At 41.1% G+C, this 22,756-nt stretch overlaps 5 protein-coding genes across 8 annotated transcripts; 1 reads left to right on the top strand and 4 right to left on the bottom strand.

The window, feature by feature from the left end:
* Window positions 1-1,707: 1,707 nt before the first annotated feature.
* LOC106641695 (rhomboid-related protein 4) lies at window positions 1,708-2,962 on the bottom strand. The gene has a single exon (XM_014356201.2). The coding sequence runs from the start codon at window positions 2,626-2,628 to the stop codon at window positions 1,891-1,893; it is 738 nt and encodes a 245-aa protein (XP_014211687.1). The 5' UTR covers window positions 2,629-2,962; the 3' UTR covers window positions 1,708-1,890.
* Window positions 2,963-4,339: 1,377 nt separating this feature from the next.
* Plod (procollagen lysyl hydroxylase) lies at window positions 4,340-17,926 on the top strand. Its single transcript, XM_089598232.1, has 9 exons — window positions 4,340-4,546; window positions 6,800-7,034; window positions 7,117-7,463; window positions 7,530-7,983; window positions 8,057-8,284; window positions 14,907-15,228; window positions 15,299-15,403; window positions 15,889-16,035; window positions 16,941-17,926. The coding sequence occupies exons 1-9, from the start codon at window positions 4,471-4,473 to the stop codon at window positions 17,223-17,225; spliced, it is 2,199 nt and encodes a 732-aa protein (XP_089454358.1). The 5' UTR covers window positions 4,340-4,470; the 3' UTR covers window positions 17,226-17,926.
* Window positions 9,436-10,171, bottom strand: LOC106641697 (immunoglobulin domain-containing protein oig-4). Its single transcript, XM_014356206.2, has 3 exons — window positions 9,971-10,171; window positions 9,696-9,845; window positions 9,436-9,595 (listed from the first exon to the last, which is right to left on the bottom strand). Exons 1-3 carry the CDS (start codon window positions 10,151-10,153, stop codon window positions 9,437-9,439), a joined length of 492 nt encoding a protein of 163 aa, XP_014211692.2. The 5' UTR covers window positions 10,154-10,171; the 3' UTR covers window position 9,436.
* LOC106641696 (immunoglobulin domain-containing protein oig-4) lies at window positions 12,873-14,585 on the bottom strand. 2 transcript variants are annotated; one of them, XM_089598513.1, is made up of 4 exons: window positions 14,548-14,585; window positions 13,615-13,840; window positions 13,149-13,298; window positions 12,873-13,077 (listed from the first exon to the last, which is right to left on the bottom strand). In XM_089598513.1, the coding sequence occupies exons 2-4, from the start codon at window positions 13,819-13,821 to the stop codon at window positions 12,919-12,921; spliced, it is 516 nt and encodes a 171-aa protein (XP_089454639.1). In that variant the 5' UTR covers window positions 13,822-13,840; window positions 14,548-14,585; the 3' UTR covers window positions 12,873-12,918. The 2 variants fall into 2 exon arrangements, with proteins under 2 accessions (XP_089454639.1, XP_014211688.2); XM_014356202.2 differs by lacking the exon at window positions 14,548-14,585 and adding an exon at window positions 14,025-14,107.
* A 492-nt stretch (window positions 17,927-18,418) lies between the features above and the next one.
* On the bottom strand, window positions 18,419-22,626 carry Vsp37A (Vacuolar protein sorting 37A). Of its 3 annotated transcripts, none has more exons than XM_089598234.1 (6): window positions 22,200-22,626; window positions 21,690-21,945; window positions 20,916-21,105; window positions 20,721-20,835; window positions 20,107-20,637; window positions 18,419-20,040 (listed from the first exon to the last, which is right to left on the bottom strand). In XM_089598234.1, the coding sequence occupies exons 2-6, from the start codon at window positions 21,776-21,778 to the stop codon at window positions 19,694-19,696; spliced, it is 1,272 nt and encodes a 423-aa protein (XP_089454360.1). In that variant the 5' UTR covers window positions 21,779-21,945; window positions 22,200-22,626; the 3' UTR covers window positions 18,419-19,693. The 3 variants fall into 3 exon arrangements, with proteins under 3 accessions (XP_089454360.1, XP_089454361.1, XP_023245189.2); XM_089598235.1 differs by having other exon boundaries at window positions 21,690-21,939; XM_023389421.2 differs by lacking the exon at window positions 22,200-22,626 and having other exon boundaries at window positions 21,690-22,148.
* Window positions 22,627-22,756: the final 130 nt, after the last annotated feature.

Raw genomic sequence — 22,756 nt, 5'->3', positions numbered from 1 at the left:
TGTGTACCACTGACACATTGCGCGTGTGACATACAGGTACTCGTGTCGCAATCGTGTTATTCTCACCCCCTCCCCTCCCCAATCTCTCCCCGGTTATTGTTGTCGCTATACGCCCTTTACGTAAGTGTCTCTTTTACGACTCCAACTTTATTATATACTACATGTATACGTAAATAACACTCAGCCGATCCCCCATGTTATACTTGTACTTACTTATTTATTTTCAGAGTATATTTTTTGTGTAGGTATAGATACCAGACGGTAGAACACCTGTATGATCACTTTACTTCCACTCTTGCGAGCGTGACTCGCCTGCACGTATATATATATATGCATGTATTATGATGGAAATACCAATAGGTGATGGGCCGTGAAGTGTGAAGGGAAGGGTGAGAACTGGTGTATTACACATATATTGTAGCCTCGGGAAATCGGTAAGGGATAATCATATCTTGAGCGTCAAAGTGGAGAGGAGGTACGCGGCTTTATAACGGATCAAAGTATATATAATATATTATGGGTTGGATATGACAATGGGCGTTCGAGCTTTATCTTGAACGCCACATAATATTTATATTATATACGCTTGTAGATTATTTCATGCATATTGACGTACGTATTATCTATATGGGTTAATTATTTTGTATATTGGCTTTATACGTATGTATATACCTATACTTGCTTTGTATTTTCACTTCGGCGATGTTTACTTTGTGAAAAATCTGTGTGCTTTTTCTCTCTTAAATTTATATGGCCGTACACGATTTGAGCTAAGCTCACTCGTATTTTCGATTTTGAAGAGATGTGGACTCATTTGTCAAAGTAAATTTAAGATCATGAGAAATTGCTGCTGGGCCTCTATAATTCTTTTAAACCTAGATCACCTAACTGTGCACAGAACCAACGAACGGAAGTGTACTTGCGGTGATACTTTTTTTTCTACCGATTGGTCACGATCGCGTTTTTTGCCGGCCCATAGAGAAAGCCCGGCTATACCGATCTTTCCGATCGGAGACGCGTGAAATCCATCAGCTGCCGAAAGTGTCGCCTCGGTCACGCTCGCCCGCGCTTCCGCGGTCTATAAGTCCCCGAGCGCGGCCGACTCGCCAGATAGTTGTCGAGCCTTTTCCCGTGCGAGTCGACTATGAAATACCCGATTTTTCGCTTTCTTTCGTAAAACAGCTTTTCGTACTTTTGCAATTTCGCACATTGATTTTCTTTTCCTCGCTCCTACACACCTTGGCGCTATGTTATTCGCTCGGTTGGTTTTTTCCCTACCCGCGTTATTTTTACTCGCAAGCGCCAGGGATGGGCAATCGATCGGGAACGATGAAACTCGCCAGAGCTGCAGCCGAGGCTTAAAGTACGCCAACTACGTCAGTAGAAATAACAAAAATTCGTCGTGTCAGGAGGTCGAGTGCAGAGGTGTGCCGAGCACCTTGCGCTGGAGCAGAGATCGGCATCGGGGTCGGTGCTCTTGTGAATCTGTCGGTGCAGGTGAGTGGGGTCAGCGGATACTTATTTATATTTCTAAACTGGTATATCGAGGCATGGGATCGATTGCAGTAAATTGTGGTTGAATAGAGTTGAATTTCATTTTTATTCATAAATTAAATATATTACAAAAATAACAACACTCTGTCCCTTACTTGCTATCTTTTTTAGCATATATAACAATTCTTTTTTGTTTTTTTTGTTTTTCAGCTTACTGCGTTAGAAAACATTTTTAACAACTTTTTTATTGACATAACTCGCACCACATTTTATTATTTGTCTCTATGTTTATATCTGCATAAATTGTCGACTTTTGACCAGATATTACATTTGTACAAAGCGTATGCATCACCATTAAATTTAAGTGATGCACACATATCAAGGAACATTTATGCTTCAGAACGTTAAAGTACGCCTTCGATAAAACCTTTCCTCGTGAATGATGGGTCTCCCGGTGAAAATCGCTACTTTGCTGTCTATGATTTCTCCCACGAATGTATAGCAGTACAGGCATCCAACCAAAATGCCTCCAAGATGTCCAACGAACGAGGCATTAGGTACCAGCAGATGGATTAAAATCAACTCGGCCCAGACAGCAAATTTACTCGGTACTCTGAAACCACCCACGTTCTCTGGTCTATCTTGCTCCTCGCACACAACGATGACTTTTAATGCAAAGAGAACGGCTGAGAATCCAATAGCGCAGGTCGTAAAATACGCATAGTCCTCCGTAACTTGGGTCAGTACGTATCCCAACAGTACGTACATGGCACTACAACCGACTGACAATAATCCAATGAGCGCTGCGAAATTGGCTGTGCCGTACATTGGCTCGAGGTACGAACCTTTTAGGAGAAACGAGATCATGTTGTAGTAGAGGTGCATGTCAGAGCCGTGCTCAAAGTTTGATATGATGAAAGAACGCCAGTCTCTGCGTTTGATCACTTTTAAGGTCGATATGCACATGTCCTCCGAGTTCCATGGCACTCTGATAACACCTGTGTACAAGAGACTTTGTGCAGCGATGCCCATTAGGGTGCAAGGTGGAATTCTGTCAAAGCCAAAATTCAAGACCTGGCTGAGCAGCAATATTAAGCCATACTGCAATCCTGGCTGTCGCCTCTGCGTCGCCATGACGGCTTGATTTCTTTGCGATTTTCTGCAAAACACACACTTTGATCAAGCTTCACTTGTATACTAGTTGTTCCTCATAAATCACTGTTTAGCTTTTGCACGTTTTATTCTAAATATTATCTTCGTTCGGATAGTATAAAAAACACTGTTAGTTCACTGCACGAATCGTATTTCTCAATTATTATTACACAGGTTGACAGGTGAATAAACACTTTTAGCAAACTGATGCAATTCCGACAAGCAACTTGCTTGACATACACTACTTAAGTACTTACTTACGGGCTACGCGATGAAACTGACGTGTCCTTTTTTGAGATAACTCAGCTTTCAAGCATTTCGGAGCACGCACGCAATGCGTTTTGTTTATATACGCAAAGGCCAAAGGTTAGGCTGTCTCACGTTAAGGTGCCTTTACATCAAGTTTTTACTGTTGGGCTGACGCTGACAACTGCAGCGCATCAAAATGAAAAGTAATGAATGATCGGTACGGTATACGGAATATGCACAATTTATTATTTTTTCAATGTCATAAAAGCGATACTTACTTTTTTTTTGTTATTATAGTGTCAGTCCGAATATCCAAGTTATTATTATTCAGTTGTTCGATAAGAGATCAGCCGATTTTATTATGAATGAGTAGCGCAATTTGCATAAGAAAAATTAAATGCGTTAATTTGAAGTGGCCCACACATTTTTTACATTAATAATATATTTATTCTTATTATTGTACATATGAGCCATTGTTGAAGGTTTTAAAGTTAAACTACTAATTATTAGCCAGCCCCAAACCCCGAAATCGTCAACGAGATAGTTAATTTTATATTTAAATTTAAATATCTCAATAAGTTATTATTATCAATGATACATTGACTATAATTATTTCATTTTCATGCGACACATGCAGTTATTATCCATTTTCAACCATGCAATAATATCGGTCAGATAGTTTTCCTCAAAACTAAAAACAAAAAACGATTGTTCCAAAACTATTGAATTGCACAAGTGTCTTATTGAAACAGTCGTGTTGAAACTTTGCGTTGGTTCATATATTTATATATACTAATCAGCATATATATTATGCATGAAGAATACTTTGAAAATTTTATTTTTTAACCCAAAACAGAGGTGAACAGACACTTTTCTTGTTTTAATGCCAATGTCTTTTTTCGTCAATAGTATATATAATGATATTTTTGTTTAGGCAGCGTTTTTGAAATATCCTATGCTTTGAACCGTATATCCTTTCTGAGCATTTTTTACCGTGGAAAAATGCTCGCTTTAAATGCATCTGAAAAACATGTTCTAAACCGAATCATTCGTTACACCTACGTTCTCTCTTTCATCGTAAGGCCAAGTTGATGATAAAATCCTACGTTGAAAAAAAAAAAAAAATTTCAACCGCAATACTTGAAAAGCCGATTAAAATGAAACATACGTCCAAAGATCTATACTTCCTCGAGCGTGTCCGCGCGGTGCGTGGGCGCGATACGCACAGATCCGCGTCCACCATACGCATCCCGAGACTCGAATCCACACAAGTTCTCCTTCTCTTGCTCTTCTCATCCTTCACGATACGATACACATATATAGGTATATATAAGATACATTTATCCCCCAGAGAGCTCTGCAGCGGACGAGGGGGGAACAGCTGACTCGGCTGGTCGAGGCTCGCAGCCGCACAACATTGCCAGAGTGCAGTCGAAGCCGCGTGTTCGTCGCGATCATACTCGTCGCGTATATGTGCTTGCAATTACAATTCATTGTTCATCCCCCCCAAGTGTCGTAATATTAGTATAAGTAAGTAGGTATCGATAAAACTCGCGTGTAGTCTTGGGGATAGCCATGAAGACGAGGATACTGGCTGGACTGTGGCTACTCCTGCTCAGCTACGTCGTTGCCTCGACCAGCGACAGCGATGGTAAATTTACAAGTGCATCAATGTTTTAATTTATGAGCAATACTTGTCATCCAATCTGTACGTTCTCTTTTCCGTACGAGCTTTGGCTTTGCCTTTTTTTCATCACTCCTTCTTTTGTCTCTTGTTCTTCATTTCTTTCTTTCGCGTGTGCGTGCGATGTGTGGAGATCACTGGAGCTGCATATGTACCGCGCCTATATACTTACGTAGCCGCTATATTATAATAGGTATATGTGAGCCCTGCACGCGCGCGGTTGTAAAGCACGCAGATGTGGAATCAAGAAATTTTATGGTGATGGATAAGCGTTTTTAAAACAAGATCGTTTTCTCGAAAGGGGTTGGGCCGCGTTGTTGCGGCAAATCTTCTATTTTCGTGAGTTACAGGCGCACACGTTACTCGTGTATGTCTTTTTCCCATTTTTAAAAAGTTGAACCTATTCTTGAACGGATTAACGATTAGAAAACATGATTTTTTTATGTTTTTTTTTTTTTGTGGTACTGCAAGTAAAAGTAGAATTAATTATAAAACGTTAGATGAGCCAATAAGGCAGTAATAACAAACGTAGCTTATCGATCACTTCAATGTGGCACGTTCAACGACAGCTTTCATTTTACATATGTTAAAATCAGGGGGAAAAAAAAAAGTTAAATGACTCCAACAATCGTGTATTGCTTCCGTTTCATCTGTAAAGTCCGAGTTCATCATCCTACGTGGGTACAAATGAGGGGTGTACGTGACAGAAATCACGCGGCTCGGCTATAATCGTGTGGATCTAGAAGCAAAGATATTCTATATATTTTTGTACGCGATGTTCCAAAAACAAAATTAAATAAACTAATGGGAAAAGTCGCCACCGTCATCCTGTGTTCGTCCTCTCATTCACATGCAACATGCCAACTTGAGTTTTATCCACGAGTTTGATGAAAAATGCGTTAACCAACATAGTAGGCATTTTCGAGAAAACGAGAGTGCCGCAACGGCTTTTACGAGGCGATCACCAATCCCATGAGTTAAAAGTACGGCTCGATTGAAGTAATTCTGCGATTCTTGCGCGTAAGTCAGCCATGATTGAAACAAATGGACAGGAAGGAACAAAATTTTCAGTTCTACCATGGAGTAATCTGATTTACTTTTCAGTCCAGACGCAGCCTATGAATAATTTCGCCAATTAGTATTTACCTAACATAATTTTCATTATAAAGCTATAAAAATCGACACGTAGCAAATAATATAGGGACGATAAAAATAACTTATCGCAAGATAAGTATAGTATAGGTATGTACGTCGCGTGGCTTCGAGAAAAGCGACCAGAGCGCGCATTCATACATCACGCGAAGGAAAGCCGAAGAGCAGCCGACAAACGGGCTGCGGCCGGTTTTTGAAGGCACTACTTTACTTCTCGCCTCCGCCCGTGCCCTATCGGCCTAGGAACTTGTACACAATCAATCAAGTATACACTCTCATGTGGTTGCACAACGTATTTTGTTATGGTCGAGTGCATGGCATCTCGTCTGTCCTGGGATGAAATCATCTCTCACATTGATTTGTGTTTACTCCACAGCTAGACCCCTTGGATTTATAAATTGTCACAATACCTACGAGATGCAAGCGGTGCACACGCGCTACTTATCTCATTAACTTTGGGCTGCGATCCCAAGCACACAATACATACTTGATAACATTATCGTTATACCTCAGCACAAGTATATACAAGTGCCATATATCAACGTGTTCAACAAATTTTACACTTGGAAACTAAGATGTACTTACTGTTGTTATATATTTCACGTGGAGCTCATTACCGGCGGGCACGCAAGATTTTATCACGGGGTGTATAAAACGATTACCCTGCACTCACTATCATCCCGTCGCATCTCTCGGTACCTATTAGGTACATAATCTCTGGTCTAGAGCATATTATTATAACCGATAGAGAGAGAGATAGATGTTCCGACCCAAATGTCGCTCTCAAACGAACTAATTGTTTTTTTACGTCTCTTTCCTCGTATAACTGTTATATTTTTATACCTCGTTGCTGCTACCGCTGCACAAGTACCGCTTAAGCTTATATTTTAAAAGTAAGCCCCGAGGCAGGAAAGGAAATAAAATGTACCGCCCATTGTCCGGAGCGCTCTGTGCGCGTCACGGTGTGGTCAACTATGAGAAACTGTTACAATGATAAGCATGACGAGTTAATGAAACGAAAGGCAGCCTCGCAACACTTCATTCGAGTCGGAGTGGTCTGCATTGCAGGTGACGCGCTCGTCTTCACGGTGGCGACCAACGAGACGGAGGGCTTCCGGCGCTTCGCGCGCTCCACCGAGGTGCACGGCTTCCGGGATCAGCTGCGCGTGCTGGGCCTGGGCCAGGCCTGGCGCGGCGGGGACGTCAAGCGGTACGCCGGCGGCGGTCAAAAGGTCAATCTCTTCCGCGAGGCGCTCGAGGAGTACAAGGACGACGCCGACAAGGTCGTCTTGTTCACGGACAGGTGAGCTAGCTCTTACTTCCACATTTGGATCTCCACTGGTGTTTCGATATACATATGCTTATACTCTGGCTACAATTTTCAGCTACGACGTGATATTCCTGGCCGGACTGGACGACGTAGTGCGCAAGTTCAAGGAGTGGGACGGCGGCGCGAGGGTCGTCTTTTCCGCGGAGGAGTACTGCTGGCCCGACGCCAAACTGGCCAGCGAGTATCCCGAGGTGAAGCGCGGCAAGCGCTACCTCAACTCCGGTGGCATCATCGGCTACGCGAACGACCTCTACGGCATACTGAACAGCGCCGAGATCGAGGACGCCGAGGACGACCAGCTTTTTTACACGAGGGCGTATCTGGACCCGGTGCTGAGGCAGAAGCACGGGATCAAGCTCGACCACAAGTCCGAGATCTTCCAGAACCTCAACGGCGCCGTTTGTGAGTTTATTGTTTTTTCGGGCTCGTCTCGTTGTCGTTGATTTCAAGAGCGCGGTTCCTTTTCAGACGACATCGAGCTGCGCTTCAAGGGTAACGAGGCGTACGTCCAGAACACGGCCTACAACACGGTGCCCTTGGTCGTCCACGGCAACGGGGGTAGCAAGCTGCTGCTCAACTCCCTCGGGAACTACGTGGCGCACGCCTGGAGCCCCGAGGAGGGCTGTCTCGGTTGTTGGGACGACACGATCGAGCTCGACCCTCAGCGTCCCGAAGAGTTTCCCGTGGTGCTGGTCGCCGTGTTCATCGAGAAACCGACGCCCTTCCTCGAGGAGTTTCTCCACAAAATCCGGGACCAGCGGTATCCCAAGGATCGGCTGCATCTCTTTGTTCGCAACAACGTGGCCTACCACGACGACTTTGTCCAAGATTTCGTTCGGGAGGTTGGCCAAGAGTACAGGAGTCTCAAGCAGATCAAGCCGGATGACGAGTTTTCCGAGGTGGACGCGCGCAATTTGGCGATGTAAGTCAGCTTTGACTCTCGTTCGTGAGATTTTTTTTTTTATGATTGTTTAACGTTTAATTTGTCGCTCTAGGGACTACTGCCTCTCCGTCAAATGTTCTGGCTACTTCTCCATAGACTCAGAGTCGCAGTTGGACAACGAAAACACTTTGAAACTGCTGGTGGAGCAGCAGCGGTTAATCGTTGCACCTCTGCTCGTACGACCTTTCAAGGCCTGGAGCAATTTCTGGGGAGCTATTACCGACGATGGCTTCTACGCGCGTAGTTCGGATTACATGGACATCATTGACAACGAAAGAAGGTAAATTGCATTTCGCATACAATTTTAATGTAAATCGAAAAGTTGAATAACTAATTAAAACTTGAAAGGGCTGTTTGTGGAGTCGTCATTGCACATTACCATGCGATTTTTGAGACAGGGTTGATTGAGAAAAAGTCTACTTTTTAACATAATATAGTCTCTACGTGAGAGCAATACATTTTTTTTAATATTAATTACATAAACTAAAAAAACTCTCGTCAACAGTCGTCTTATTGAATCTTTTTTTCACACAGTGCAATGTACTCGAACGAAATTTTTTTACACGGGAAAAAATTCCGATTTTTAAAACTTTCTTCACGGAATTTTTTCAATTAAAATGTTTTGTACTCTGCTAGATTACAATTTTTACAGTAAAATTTTAATATTTTTGGTAAAAACTGAAAAGAAATTATATTAAAGTATAGTTATAGTTACTTAAAAGTCGTGCATTTCAAGTACAAAAGAGTTTTCATTTATCTGTTGGAAAAAATTTATTTTTCATACTTATTTATTCATTCGTTTGCTTTAGGATTGAAAGTCAATAGAAAAGTTTTAAAACATAAGCTGCAAAACCGTTTATAAAACGTAGAGTTTAAATTTCCATTAAAAAAAAAGCGTTCGCGCGCGTGGTATCGAATTTCATTACCATCACTCATTGTACTGAGAATGTGAAAACTTTTGAAAAATGAATGTACCCACAGCATAAGTACATACACACACGGAATAGTCCCGAAAAAAAAAAGTGCACGTTTTATATTTTTACAACAATAAGAAAATTAAACAAATTTTTAAGCTAAAAGTCTGTAGATGGACACAATTGTCTTCAAAACTTGAAAAATTTTCAGCCTCGTCGCTCTTACGGTATCATTAAACCTTAATCAGTCTGCACTTGAGCACCAAATAAAGTATAATGGCCCTTCAAAGTGCGAGAAAAGCATATATAGTAGTACTTCCCATACGCACTATATATTGGTGTACGTGTCATGGTTATCTTATTCAGTATACATCGAGCACGCGTAATACAGATATACGCCCACATTGGCGTGACATTATTACAAAGGGAGCTAAAAAAAAAAAAAAAAAAAAAATTAAAAAAAAAATTAAAAAAAAAAAAAAAAAAAAAAAATAGTTTGTAAAAAGATGTGTATGAGTTTAGTCGAAAGCGATGGAGAAGTCAGTCTTGAAGGATCTACGGTCGATGCTGTACATGTTGTCGGCCGTGCACTCGTAGACCCCGGCGTCCATCTGCGTCGCCGGATCGATCTCGAGCTTCGATTTCACTTGGTCCTTGCCCAAAAACCACTCGTGCACCTTCAACGAACCAATATTCATATATATTATAACATTGGCACAGCGACGGACAAATCCAAATGTATAGCTCATCATTTATACATAGGTATATATAACTCACGTGCAGGTAGAGATGCATGTATATCTCGTTGCCGTCCTTGTACCAAGTAATGTGCGGCCTAGGCGTTCCACGGGCGACGCACAAAAAAGCTATCTTGTGCCCGAGCACGTACTCCAAGTCAAAGTGCGAGGCCAGCAAAATTTTGGCTCCCTGCAACAACACCCACCCGTCCAATAATACAAACACGTATGTTTGGTATATATATATATATGCGGCGAAAAAAAAACAAAAAAAAAACTGAATTGTTAAGCGACAGGTAGGCGATATTTGCTTACGTGCTGGTTGTTGTAATACTGATCGCTCTCGGGATCGCGGTATTTGCCGGTGATGGGCAGACCGATCTGAACCCTCGATTTGCTCCTGCCCCGGCCCCTACCTCGCCTCCCCAGAATCTCCTGGCAGTTGAGCAGCATCAGGCCCAGCATGAGCAGCCACGCCGTCCTCCTCCTCCCTGTCATCGCTTCGGTATGATTATATTTTTTTTTCTCTCCCCTGCGAAAACAAAAAAAAAAAATATGTATATATGTACACACAACACAATATACCACTCATTCCAAATGCCAATTTGATGGAACGCGCGTGCATTACGACACACCACCAGTGATATATGCCATGTAGGTATATCCCGTAGCTAATTCTTAATAAATTTCTTCCGCTACCATACACATATATGTATCCTACACGCACAACACGCGTTTATAGACCCTTCGGTAAACTTCCGTCCGTATGCGGCGCGCAATAATACCTATCTGTAGGTGAGTATAGGTACACAGTCGCATTGGAACGATGACTCCCTCGTGAGTTACTTGCCAGTGATTTCGATTGTCCCCCTCTGATGGGGTTGTTCGGCGGATCGTGTGTACGCCCACCAAATTAACGTTTAAAGAAATTTCGTAGCCGAGCGATGGCACAAATTGAGTCCAATCAAAGGTTCATCGATGCGCAAATGTCACTGTACCAATAATCCATGCATACGAGTACAAATATATCGTACGCATAATAATACACTGAATGGCAACGGTGGGAAAAAAAAAAAAAAAAAAAAAAAAAAAAAAAAAGCGCGTACTGATGTTTGGTTGCTGTACATAAAATATACAAGTTCTCGGTGACAATAATGGTTAAGCGAAGGTGGTATACCTACCTAGGTACAGCGACTGGGACGCTAGCGGTGGAGCAGAGGCTGCACGGACGGAACTCACGGCTCTTCTAACTATCATAGCTCGGATCGGGACACGTATATCGTCCCGTTCTCTCCTCCTCTAGGCCGTCCTATCCATTACCGGCCAACGCGAATAGGTACTGTGCCGATAATGGGCACGCACATGGAAGCTCAAACCACATCAGCTATATACGGCAGGGAGAAAGAGAGAGAGAGAGAGAGAGATTCGCACACGAGAGATAACAATACGCGCTGAGCTTTTCGTCGAAAGCACGATACAAAGTTAGGTGGATTGATTGTTTTTTACCAGAGCCCGTACATTATATGTATTTCTCAGATCGTTAACACGTTGGCTCATCTAGTTGACGATACCATTACCTAATACATACATTCTATACTTATTTGGCATTTAGGTATACCTACTAGCCGAGAAGCGAGAAAAGGGGACTAGCGATACGTACAATATGTAAGCGCGTCCTCTCACTCGCAGGTCCATTATTGTCCATTACCACCCATATAAATGTGTGTATATATAATATCGGTTGATCGGTATGTGCGCTCGGTTCAATCATCGCGCCGATTTATACCTTACTGCTTATTTTTATATAGCATATAATGATTCGTACATCCAAACGCTCGCTGACATAATGCGATTGTCGAGTGTGCCTCTCGTACGTGTATGATAGTAGGTGGGTATACCTACCTTTTATATCTTACACATATACCTACTCACCATACTGTTATTTTTATTGTACGCCTACGGTGGTAATATTATAACACGAGTAGCACTTATGCAGGGTATGTAACGAGTATCCTGTGTATATAATTACGGGTAGTGTGAAATCTTTAAATTAATTTTGACAATTCATTCATCAAAATGGCAATTTGACCCGTACTTGGCCATATTACCAGTATACCTACTTTTAGCCTCGCGGTTCAAACTTGGTTTTTTTTTTTTTTTTTGTTTTTTTTTTCAATACTATACCTATTACTATACTCGGAGCAAATAAAGTGCAATAGTTTTGATCGTACAAATTACATGATAATAACATGTAGTCATCATCAATAATTAGTGACATCGGTATTGTGGCTAAATAAATTTCTATACATTGATGTTTGACATCTGAAAAGAGAAAAAGAAAAACGTGTATTTATTTTTTTTTTTTAGAAATCACCGACATTGTTCATATCCGTACTTACGTGGCATATGATAGTCACCGCTCGATCATCTCTACGCACATACACATAACACGATAATGCTTTGAGATGAAAAAATTTGAAGCCTTTTGATTTTTCGGTACAAAATTTTTATTTATCATTTGTTTTTATGACACAGGGCTACAATTTCTTACAATCTAATTTTCATCATATAGTTGTAGTCATGGCACGCGCAACATATTTCGATTGGTATAATCTAATGTATATATATTATAATAACTAAGGAGTAATACAAAAATAATGTCAAAGAGTATACATATAATAACCAAATCTACAAAATTAAATCATGAACTTAAAAAAATATTCCAACGTTTTATCGGTAAAAGTACAATATACTATGTACATACATATACATACATACGTGTAAATATGTGTAATAGACAAAAAGAATGGAATAATAAAAAAAAAAGGAAATATTAATCAATTACGCATTCTTTTTTTTTCTTGATTGGCTCACTTTTTCGCAAAAGTCCAGTCGATTTCAGTCTTGTGAGTAAATACTCCCTAACACGTAAAAACTTCTGTAAACGCAAATCCTGTTTGCATCAATCAAAAGTTTGACGCCAAACAATAGAAATCTTGACTTATGGATCCTATAATCCTCGACTGACCAACACTCGGAGTGCAACGCTATACTCGAAGAAATTATAACTGAAACATCAAAACTACTGTACAACAATAAATTATACTTTACTCGCGTACACGACATAACAATAAAATCGGAGCAGCAACCAAAACAATTTCACTTGCTTTCCCCCGTGGAATTTCGAAAAGTCTTGGGACATTTTAGTGTAAAATATACATAATCGTACAGGAAGCAGCGGAGATAAAAACAGAGGGGTCGGTTCAATACGATATCATGACGTAGTCCGTCCTGAAGCCTCGCCGATCCACGGCGTATTGGTTGTCAGCCTGGCACTCGTAGTAGCCGGCGTCCTTTTGCGTGGTCGGGTCGATCTCCATTTTGGACTTGATCGTATCGTTGCCGATCGGCCACTCGTGCACCTGTACACGTTGCGAACAATCATCAAACCATGGCTTTACAGGCGACTACGTACACATATATTTATATATACCTGGAAAAATCGGTGGTGGTAAAGCTCGACGCCGTCCTTGAACCAAGTGATCTCCGGCCGGGGAATGCCCGTGGCCATGCAGAAAAAGGTAATCTTCCGGCCCAGCATGTAGTCGAGCTCAAAGTGCGACGCCTTTGTTATTCTGGCTCCCTAAAAATTATACACACACAGCGGCTACATCAAATTGCTCGCGGTCAATGACAATTTATCGGCCCGGACCCGGACGTCCCCGACCACTTAGCACCGAGCTGACGCAAAACCAGTCGGCTCGATCGTTACGTGGTAAACCTCGTACCTCCGAATTATATTTAATACGATCGAGGGTTGAAAACAAAAAAACAAAAAGTTTTGCCCCGGCAACGATCGTGTGACCTTTATCGAATCCAGATTGATCCATACAAAAAGCGGATTGCGTTGACGGTGCGCGCGAGCACTTGAGAGGGGGGAAAAAAAAATCCAAACTCACGTCCTTGTTCTCGTAGTAGTTGATGGCGCCGGGGTTGCGGTTGGGTATGGGTATCGGCATGCGCGAGCCGGTGTAGATGCGACCGCGGCCCCTGGCGCCACCCCGGCCCCGGCCACCTCCACCGCCCTTGGCCCCGTCCACGTGGGGCGGCATCGTTAGGGCCCAGCCGAGCAGCAGCCCCGCCAGCAGCAGCGCGCTCCTCCTCATTTGACCTTGAACGTATCACCTATTGTCATACAAGTCAGTGTACACGATGTAATAAGGGTGCGGATGGGTTTTTTTTTTTTTTTTTTTTATTACTACAAGTATTGTTTCCCTCTCGCGGTGATTGCTCCGTCAGAATTAAGGAACAAACAAAAAACTCACTTATACGCACCATAAATAGTGTTTGACAAGATAATTAAACTCACAAAAACAACTCTATGAGCCGAGGATGATTTGTAAATCTCTGCTTTGAAGAAATTGGGTAGTTGTTGTGACGAGAAAAAAAAATAATAATAATAATAATAATAATAATTAAAATAAAAATAAAACAAGGAAGCAGGGAGCCGTCCGAGCCAGCGCACGAGACGCGCCAATACCAGCTGACGCGATACTGGACGGCGAGGCGGCAGCAGTGCCCGCGCGCGGCCGAATCATAAATCCCTTCCGCGAGTCTCGTCGGGGAAAAAAAAAAAAAAAAAAAATCAAAAGAAAAGAACGAAAAAAGAAAAAAAGTAATAGATAAAATCACGCGTGCAACAACCATGAACAGAATGGTTGGGGGGGGGGGGTGGCTGGAGGATGTGAAAAGCTCGAGAGAGCGAGGTGACATAGGCTGTACCGAGGCGAGCGAGTTACATGAATCTCAATTGGATAATTGTGCCCGAGAGTGGATAGCTGGTACATATACGCGTACCCTGTACAAGCGCGCACGATATACATGATACACACTTGTAATAATCATCGACGAGCACCCGATACGCTGTCCAGATCCAGCGGATGGTGCCTCTCCACCGGGGGACCCCGAAATTTTTTTAAACCCGACGACCTCCGATGCAGTTTTATCGCCGGGTTTCGGACGTCAAGCGAAGCGCGTCTCCTATATAGGTATACGAGGGGGGGGGGGTATCACCTATTTGGTATATACGCGACGAGTGCCGACGCCAAACTGTCTGGCAGCTCCGACGAAGCGCGTGTCATTGTCCAATAATACACGTGTACCTATGTGTATAGATACGCGGATGCTGTGAAGTACCTATTATACCAATAATGGCACGGACGTGTTTTTTTTTTCTCCCTTTTGATTTCAGGGGTCTCTGGAACGTGCCATTCGTGAGTAGCTGCTACCTGGTAAACGCCACTCTACTCGGTGGCAAAGACACGAGGCCATCTTACGCGGAGGACGACCTCGACCCGGAAATGGCCTTTGCCCACGGGAACCGCAAACGGGACATATTCATGCACGTGAGCAACCGACTCGATTTCGGCCATCTCGTAGTCCTCGACAATTTCAACGTCTCTCGCACCCATCCCGACTTGTACCAGATCTTCGACAACAAGCTCGACTGGGAGAAACGCTACATCCACGAGAACTACTCCCACAACTTCCATCAAAATAAGATACACCTGCAGGTATGAGAATACACTTGTATATTTATTTGTATGTGGTTGAGCTTTTAAATGCAAAGCGGCGCCGTTTCAGCCCTGCCCGGACGTGTACTGGTTCCCCATCGTGAACGAGAGATTCACCAGGGAGTTTGTTGAAATCATGGAATCGTTCGGACAGTGGTCCGACGGAACGAATCACGTAAGTTGCCATTGTACCACTCTGTATTGTCTCGTATCAATTTTTATTTCCCAACGTCGACGATTGGTTCGGAAATTAAACAAATTTTTCCTACTTTGGGCGTTCGCTGCGCCCTCGGTTGGAAAAATTGCACGCGCTGGTGCGTTACCGCGAATCCACAAGGCCACGGAGTTCGTGGATCGAACCACATCGTCTCGGGTTCATCGAATGAAATCGAGATCGGAAATTTTTAATTGACAATAAAATGATAATGTGTGTGAATTTACAATCTCGATTTCATTGACGATGGGTCGAGAATATTTGTAATAACTAACGATTCGTGGACAACGGAACTCGGATCGCTTGTAAAAAAAAAAAAAAAAAAAAAAACCTAGAAGAAGTTATCATCGTCGCCAAAGAGGGACTCTGGTTTCATCAAGCGAACGGCAGAGTTGGCTGTATTGTTAAATGTATCTTTTTTAATAATGCATACGTACCTGCCATAGGATCCCCGGCTGTCGGACGGCTACGAGAACGTGCCGACGCGCGACATCCACATGAAACAGGTAGGCTTGGAGAGCGAGTGGCTCTTCTTCCTGCGCAACTACGCGAGGCCGCTGCAGGAGCTCGTTTTTCTCGGCTACTTCCACGACGTAAGCTCTTTCGCCGAAAACCCGACTCACCTTCCCTTGTGTTTTTTTTTTTCTCTTGTTTTTGGTACTCCTCGCTATCCCTCGCGCTCTCTCATCACGCATCTCGACCTGCGCCCAATCATAAACCCCGTAACTCGACGGCGTGCGACTCTCCTGCGGGGGACGACCCATACGGTTTCACACGTACACGATCTTATAGGATCCGCGGCTCTCTAATGGGTACGAAGCCGTGCCGACGCGCGATATACACATGACACAGGTAGGCCTCGACGACTCCTGGCTCGAATTTCTCCGGGTCTACGTTTACCCGCTGCAGCAGGAAGTTTTTACGGGATATTACGATTACGTAAGTCATCGTCGGAGATGTTGCTATTTTGTTTTTGTTTTTATGGGCATTTTTTATTTATCGGGCCAAGGAATCTTTACTGAAGCCAAATACGTTTTTGCGTCGAGCTCATTAAATATTCCTTCCCTATGTAAATACGTTATTATGACTGGCTACTGGAAAAAAAAAGATTGAATAGATCTTTTGGGATTTCGAAACGGTAAAAGGGTTTTTTTTTTTTTACCAATAATCACGGATTTTTTAAAATAGCACGCGTAAAACATCGGTGGCACTACATGTAGATACACTTTTTTAATCACAAAATTATCAACAGTCGTACTTATTCTCATCAAGTATTTACTTTGCACCACTCACAAGTATTTCCTTCCACCAGTAGCTTTGCCACATCATGTTGTACCGATTTTTACCATTTTAATATCATCATTCCAACCCAACCAAATCGTACATGCACAAGTAATTAGATTTGTCCATTATGAAAATTATTTCCAAAGTAAACCTAAATACTTGAGAGTACCCAAGTGTAAGCATGCTAATGGCGATGTTTCTGTGATGCTTATAGCCACCTCGCTCGCTGATGAACTTCATCGTGCGCTACCGTCCGGATGAGCAGCCCAGTCTCCGGCCCCACCACGACAGCTCGACCTACACGATCAATATCGCCTTGAACCGAGCGGGCGAGGACTACGAGGGCGGTGGTTGCCGCTTCATCCGCTACAACTGCTCGGTCACCGACACCAAACCCGGCTGGATGCTCATGCACCCTGGCCGGCTCACTCACTACCACGAGGGCCTCAAGGTCACCAAGGGCACCCGCTACATCATGATCTCTTTCGTCGACCCTTGAGCTGCTCTCTCTTCGATCACGACAATATACACTTGCAGATAAAATTTGGACCTTTGAGCATCGGCAGGTGCTCGGACTTTTCATTTTTTACAATATGAGCTCATGTACAAGTGATTGTCGATGACAGCCATTTTTTTATTTTTACTTGATTTACGTGGTCGACAGACCCAAGTGGCTTTATTTTGAGATAACCCATGACTCCTTGTACGCATTGATTTTTAGGTGTAAGCGTATGAGATATAGGTACGGTTTAATTGGTGACCGTACAGCAAGTCATTTTTTCCTGTATTTTTTTACACTCTTTAATTTTAAGATTTGCTACCGTTAGGACGTTAGGTATCCGGGAAGTACGAGCCCCGTTAGATGGCGCTGATGCTGATCTCAAAACAGAGCGACAAGTACAAAACTTGTTAACAATGTTGGTACATAAATATTATATTATTGTTAATGTTTACCAAAATTTCGTGTCCTGCAATAAAAATATTTAAGTAAATAAAATATGTTAATGGTGGAGTAAAGCCTTTTGAAAGAAGGAAGCATAATTTTAAATTTGAATCATGTTTTACTATATGGTCGTTATAAAAACTCTAAAACGGGATTATATAAATACTGTGCTCTGTGTTTGCAATCGTCTAAAATATTTAGCACCGCAGACGAGAACAGTAATTTTTTACATAATATATGTTTTGTTTATTTTGAAAACAGTACTACTGTCGTCTGCTTTGTTTGGTATAACTTTGAGACCGGCATCAGCGCCATCTAACGGGACTCGTACTTCCGGTAGTTCCGGTCCTTCGGCTTTCCGGATACATCTGTCATTAAAAATTTAGTAGGTGTATATCATTAGTATTCCGAAATCAATATGTTATTTAAATATGTTTTTCAACGTCCCCTGTGTATAATTACTAACATGCTTTTTATGTATTCATGTTTAACTTTCACTCGACCACAAATGACAAATAATAATTTTTAAAAAACCAACAAGATACTCATGACCAAAGCAAAAAAAAATACAACTCAATACTTTAAGCACGCACCGGAATAAAGTTAAGGATAGTGATATTACGTTATTTTTCCAACTAAGACTGCATTTATTATGACGCAAATGTTCAATGAAATGATAATAAGTCGAGAGTGTAAGCATGGATTTTTGTAAATACTGCCTGTACAAATGAATAAACATAATATATTATAAATATGTTCTATATTTTCTCACAAATTTTTTAAAATTACAATGTTTTTTTTGATCGATCCGGAAACTGCAATGAATCGCAGAAAAAAATTTTTTTTTCGAAGTTCCTTGACACTCCAAAAAAAAAACACAATCTTGAGTACACCTGTACTACTTACTTTCCGTTGCAACTGGAGCACAGAAGTTCATACGATACTTAGGAACATCCATAAACAAGATACTCATTTAATTACAACTCATATATTTACCACGTTAACCGCAAAAATGGTTTGCGAGTTCTGCCGTTAATTATACATACATATATTTATATAATTCTTTTTTCTATCACTTATTTACAATATAGTAGAAAAGTGCCTCTTGGTGAGGGTGCAAAATTGAATCGAACTTTGCACTTCCTAGCGTTCATATTTTTATTGTATTATTGTTTTATTTCAGCCATAAACTTTACCTTTGTATAACGCTTTAATATCTAGAAACTTGCAATTTTCCAGCGATTATTGTGTCAAAGCAATTATATTTTTACTACTATGCGGTTAGTTACTACCAAAAATATTTTTTCTTTTTTTTCTGGAATGTCTAAGCAAGTATGCAAAACGATCCGTTTTTTTTATCCATATTTGTTGAAAGTCGATTTCAGTAAAACTGTGTTATGATGTGATGTATTTATGTAATTTAACATATTTTGCATCGATGGCACTTATTTGAAGGATAGAACAACCCTTTTAATACACACCATCGATATTACACAAATTTTAATTATAAATAAAAAAATAAAATAAAATAAAAAAAACCAAACAAACCAATAAAATTGCATTTTTATGCGTGTGAAACGCAATTTTTATAAAATTTTTGTTGTCAATTTGTTTAATGAGCACGCAATGATCAATTGAAGCTTTATAAGCTGAAAAAAAATGTTTAAATGTGTACATATATCCGCTTGAATATTTTAAAACTTTGTTTACGCGTAAAAATCATCATTTTTACACTTACACTTACACATGAGCACTGTCAAAATAGTAATAGTTCAGTAGCTGCAATAAAATCTTTATTCCAACTCACAACTGTTTAATTTTTTATACTTATATTTAGTGATGATGCACAACGAATAAATTACAAACGTGGCAGCTCGAAAAATAATATTCTTTCTCCTGTGGTCTTATTAAGGACTAACTCGAAATTCATGTCGGTCTCAGTAACACAAAAGGCAGGCAAACAAAAAGCAGCAAGTACAGCTGCTCTTTTTTTTTACACAAAAAACGCGCGCTTGTTTGTGGGTTCAATGATTTGATCTCTTGAGCTCATTCAGCTGATGTGTAAGCTTTTCCTCTTTGGTGCGCCTTGCTTGACCGAGTTTCCTGCACTCAACATATGTGCTTAGGAAACGTTCAACATCAATCTTTCGATTGAGAAAGTCCTGGGCTATCACCTCGCTCTGCTCCTGGCTTGCATCTGCAGCCTTACTCAAACAGTCCCTGATGTGCTCCGGATCGAACACTTTTGATAATTCGTTGTGTTTTTCGACGAGATTTTCATATGTAGTCTTCAATGCCTCCATTTCTTGTACTTTTTCGGCCACGTCGTTTCGTAGCTCTTGCAGTTCTTGCTCTTTCAATAGGTTCGATTCTAAAAGTAATAGTTGTTGTGGTTAAAACAGGTGAACAAAATTTATTAATTATTTTCAAAACGTACCTGCCGTTTTTTCTACCCATTCGATGGCACTCTCTACCGCAGAGTCGATTTCTTTCAATTTAGTGTGCTTTAACAAAAATTCGTCCATCAAGTCTTCCTCCTCGCCCAACTTCATTAATTCTTCGTTCGTCAATTTATCAAGCTCTGGAAATTCCGCACAGTGTAAGCTACTACTTTTATATTGCACTTGATTTTGCATCGACGGCCCCACATTGGCGTTCACGTAATGCAGGTTCGTGAAATTGTTCGCACCCGGGCTCGACGTGTACTGCGGCGCGTTTGTCGCATTAAATTGGCCTGAGTTTCTCGCGTTCTCCGGGTAAGCACCCATAGGCACGTACTGCTTCGATGCTGCCTGGTCGGCAATATTGTACGTATTGCTGGCGTTAGTGTAATTGTAGTTGTAAATGCTGGGCGTTGCATTTGATGAGGAGAACGGTTGGAATGAAGTGTTGTAGTAGGCATTGTAAGTGGTGGATGCGAGATCATGTGGCTTCCAAGTGTACGAAGGTGACGCTCTCCCAGCTAAATCTGAAATGTAGTATTTTCATGATTTTACGCTAGTACTAGGTTAAAAGTAAAAAAAAACTTTGTTGTATGGAAATCATAAATACCTCCGTATGGAAGATTAGATACTGGAGAATTGTCTTCGACAAACCTCGGAGGATTCTTGCTGAATTCTCTGATAATAGCTTGGACAACACGTCCAAGATCACTATGTACTGTAAACTGTAAAAAAAATGTTGGTTTGAAAAAAAAAAAATCACCAAAATATTTACACAAGCAAAAATTATAATCAGTTGAATTACATTTAACAATCCTGGTGCATTAGTGATTTCACTGTGTTCATTGCACCACTTGTGAATTATCGGAGGCGAAACTCTGAGTACAGGTTTTTCCAGTGGAAATTCTGGGGATAAAGAGACCAGAATGGCCATGCGTTTGTCTCCACTATCAAATTGCACTTGGTATTCAACACCCTCCTGAAGTTCCAAGACACTGCAAAAAATTGATGTATTACAACCGCAAAAGTTGTCGTAATAACAAAATTATTGAACAATGCCTTTTAAGTAAATGATGATTTTGATCGTCTGCAGTACACAACATGATATTTTTTTGTCTTTTACGTTGCATAAGCGTATTAATTACCACATAACTAGAGAAACATATTTAACCATTATATTACATACCCTTTAAAAGATCTTGATCAAAAGTTTAGATTATTTAATAACTTAATCAGGACGCTTTAGGGAGTGATGAAAAAGACCAGATTTTTTAATAACTGACAAGTGCTGATGAAAACAAAGAAAACAGAGCGTGATAAAAAAAAGGCATTGTTCACGATCATATAGAGAGGATCAAGAATAGCTGGGAATACTCTATGTGAATAAGAGGTAAATAGGTTAATCCAACAAGTGTAGATAAAATAAACATCGTCATCTTGTAAAAAAAAAAAAAAAAAAAAAAAAAATGGAAAAACCCATTAGGAGAGCAAAGGTACAAAGATTAGGTTACGCGTGATGTTATAATGAAGGCACGATTCGCAACTCGCAAATATGAGACAGAAACAAACATCAACTCACTTGTCGTTGAAGATCTTTAGGGTGTCGATCTGACGCTTCCTCTTGACGGCGGCGTTTTCATTTTCCAGAGGAAATATTCGCGATAACATTTAAATGCCTGCTGCGTGAATAACACATTCGCCAAAGCAGGGGCCTGCGTTGGAAGCAGCAGCACCAGCAGCTACTCCTCCGTCTCCTCCAAGCGATGCTGCTCTCCTCCTCGGCAAAGACAACAGCCGACGACACATGAACTTCTCAGGAGTATCAGTCACTGTTGCTTCCGAAAAAAACACAAAGTCACGTCACGACAGAATGATAAAACCACTCTCGCACTTTACCGATATTTGAGATATATACTTAATAAATATATATATATATATATTCCCTTTATGTACTTGAAAGTTGAAAGCCACTCTAATTTTAAGTCACGTCTTCTGCAAGAGAAGAGACAGCTAGTGCACAAATTGAAAATTGATGTGATGGACCAACAAATCAAGTACACAATGCACGCATGCAGTTGTTGCAGCTTACCTATATATTATCGTTTTATATTCCTTATAGCGACTAACTACTGGACACTCCAACGCACACTGCACCGTGTCCCGTGATTCAGAGGTGATTCTGAATAATCTGACAATTCTAACTTCGTGATGACGAAATCTAAAATTGTACTTACAACTTTTGCTTACTTATAATGCACGCGCGCACAGACTGTTGGCTTGTTGGCTACACGACTATATTTTTATGCTCTATCAAGTTTTTAACTCTTAGGGAGGAACCTTATCGTATCTTACTTACTTACTTATCACATAATTGTTTCACTACATTCAAGGCCCGATAAGGACAAAAAACCATTAGAGGCCTGATTGGTTGAAATTTTCCTTAAATTTCCGACTGCGATTAGTTATCATGCTGCGATTGATAAGAATTTTGTTACGCTCATTAAATATTTATAATTAAAAAGCTATTGGTACCTAATGAACACGGTTGTAAATTGTAAGCTTATTATAGTAAAATGAAAACAATGAACGTTAAATGGTTAATTTCGAGAGGTCAATCGATATATATCGATCATACGAGATGACAGC

This window comes from Copidosoma floridanum, unplaced genomic scaffold (assembly GCF_036245765.1).
Source record: "Copidosoma floridanum isolate Cflo_tuat_1 unplaced genomic scaffold, Cflo_Japanese_pri ptg000006l, whole genome shotgun sequence".
Taxonomy (NCBI): Eukaryota; Metazoa; Arthropoda; class Insecta; order Hymenoptera; family Encyrtidae; genus Copidosoma; species Copidosoma floridanum.
Note: the sequence above shows the minus strand (reverse complement) of the source record. Positions and strands in the feature narration are given on the sequence as shown.

Coding starts and splice junctions, on each gene's coding strand:
- LOC106641695 (XM_014356201.2), bottom strand. CDS start 2,628: ATGGCGACGCAGAGGCGACAGCCAGGATTGCAGTATGGCTTAATATTG.
- Plod (XM_089598232.1), top strand. CDS start 4,471: ATGAAGACGAGGATACTGGCTGGACTGTGGCTACTCCTGCTCAGCTAC. Junction 7,984..8,056: donor GACGCGCGCAATTTGGCGAT/GTAAGTCAGCTT, acceptor TTGTCGCTCTAG/GGACTACTGCCTCTCCGTCA. Junction 16,036..16,940: donor TTCTCGGCTACTTCCACGAC/GTAAGCTCTTTC, acceptor TGATGCTTATAG/CCACCTCGCTCGCTGATGAA.
- LOC106641697 (XM_014356206.2), bottom strand. CDS start 10,153: ATGACAGGGAGGAGGAGGACGGCGTGGCTGCTCATGCTGGGCCTGATG. Junction 9,846..9,970: donor AGTATTACAACAACCAGCAC/GTAAGCAAATAT, acceptor GTGTTGTTGCAG/GGAGCCAAAATTTTGCTGGC. Junction 9,596..9,695: donor ACATGCATCTCTACCTGCAC/GTGAGTTATATA, acceptor GGTTCGTTGAAG/GTGCACGAGTGGTTTTTGGG.
- LOC106641696 (XM_089598513.1), bottom strand. CDS start 13,821: ATGAGGAGGAGCGCGCTGCTGCTGGCGGGGCTGCTGCTCGGCTGGGCC. Junction 13,299..13,614: donor ACTACTACGAGAACAAGGAC/GTGAGTTTGGAT, acceptor TATAATTTTTAG/GGAGCCAGAATAACAAAGGC. Junction 13,078..13,148: donor ACCACCACCGATTTTTCCAG/GTATATATAAAT, acceptor CAACGTGTACAG/GTGCACGAGTGGCCGATCGG.
- Vsp37A (XM_089598234.1), bottom strand. CDS start 21,778: ATGTTATCGCGAATATTTCCTCTGGAAAATGAAAACGCCGCCGTCAAG. Junction 20,836..20,915: donor ATGCACCAGGATTGTTAAAT/GTAATTCAACTG, acceptor TTTTTTTTACAG/TTTACAGTACATAGTGATCT. Junction 20,041..20,106: donor ATGGGTAGAAAAAACGGCAG/GTACGTTTTGAA, acceptor TATTACTTTTAG/AATCGAACCTATTGAAAGAG.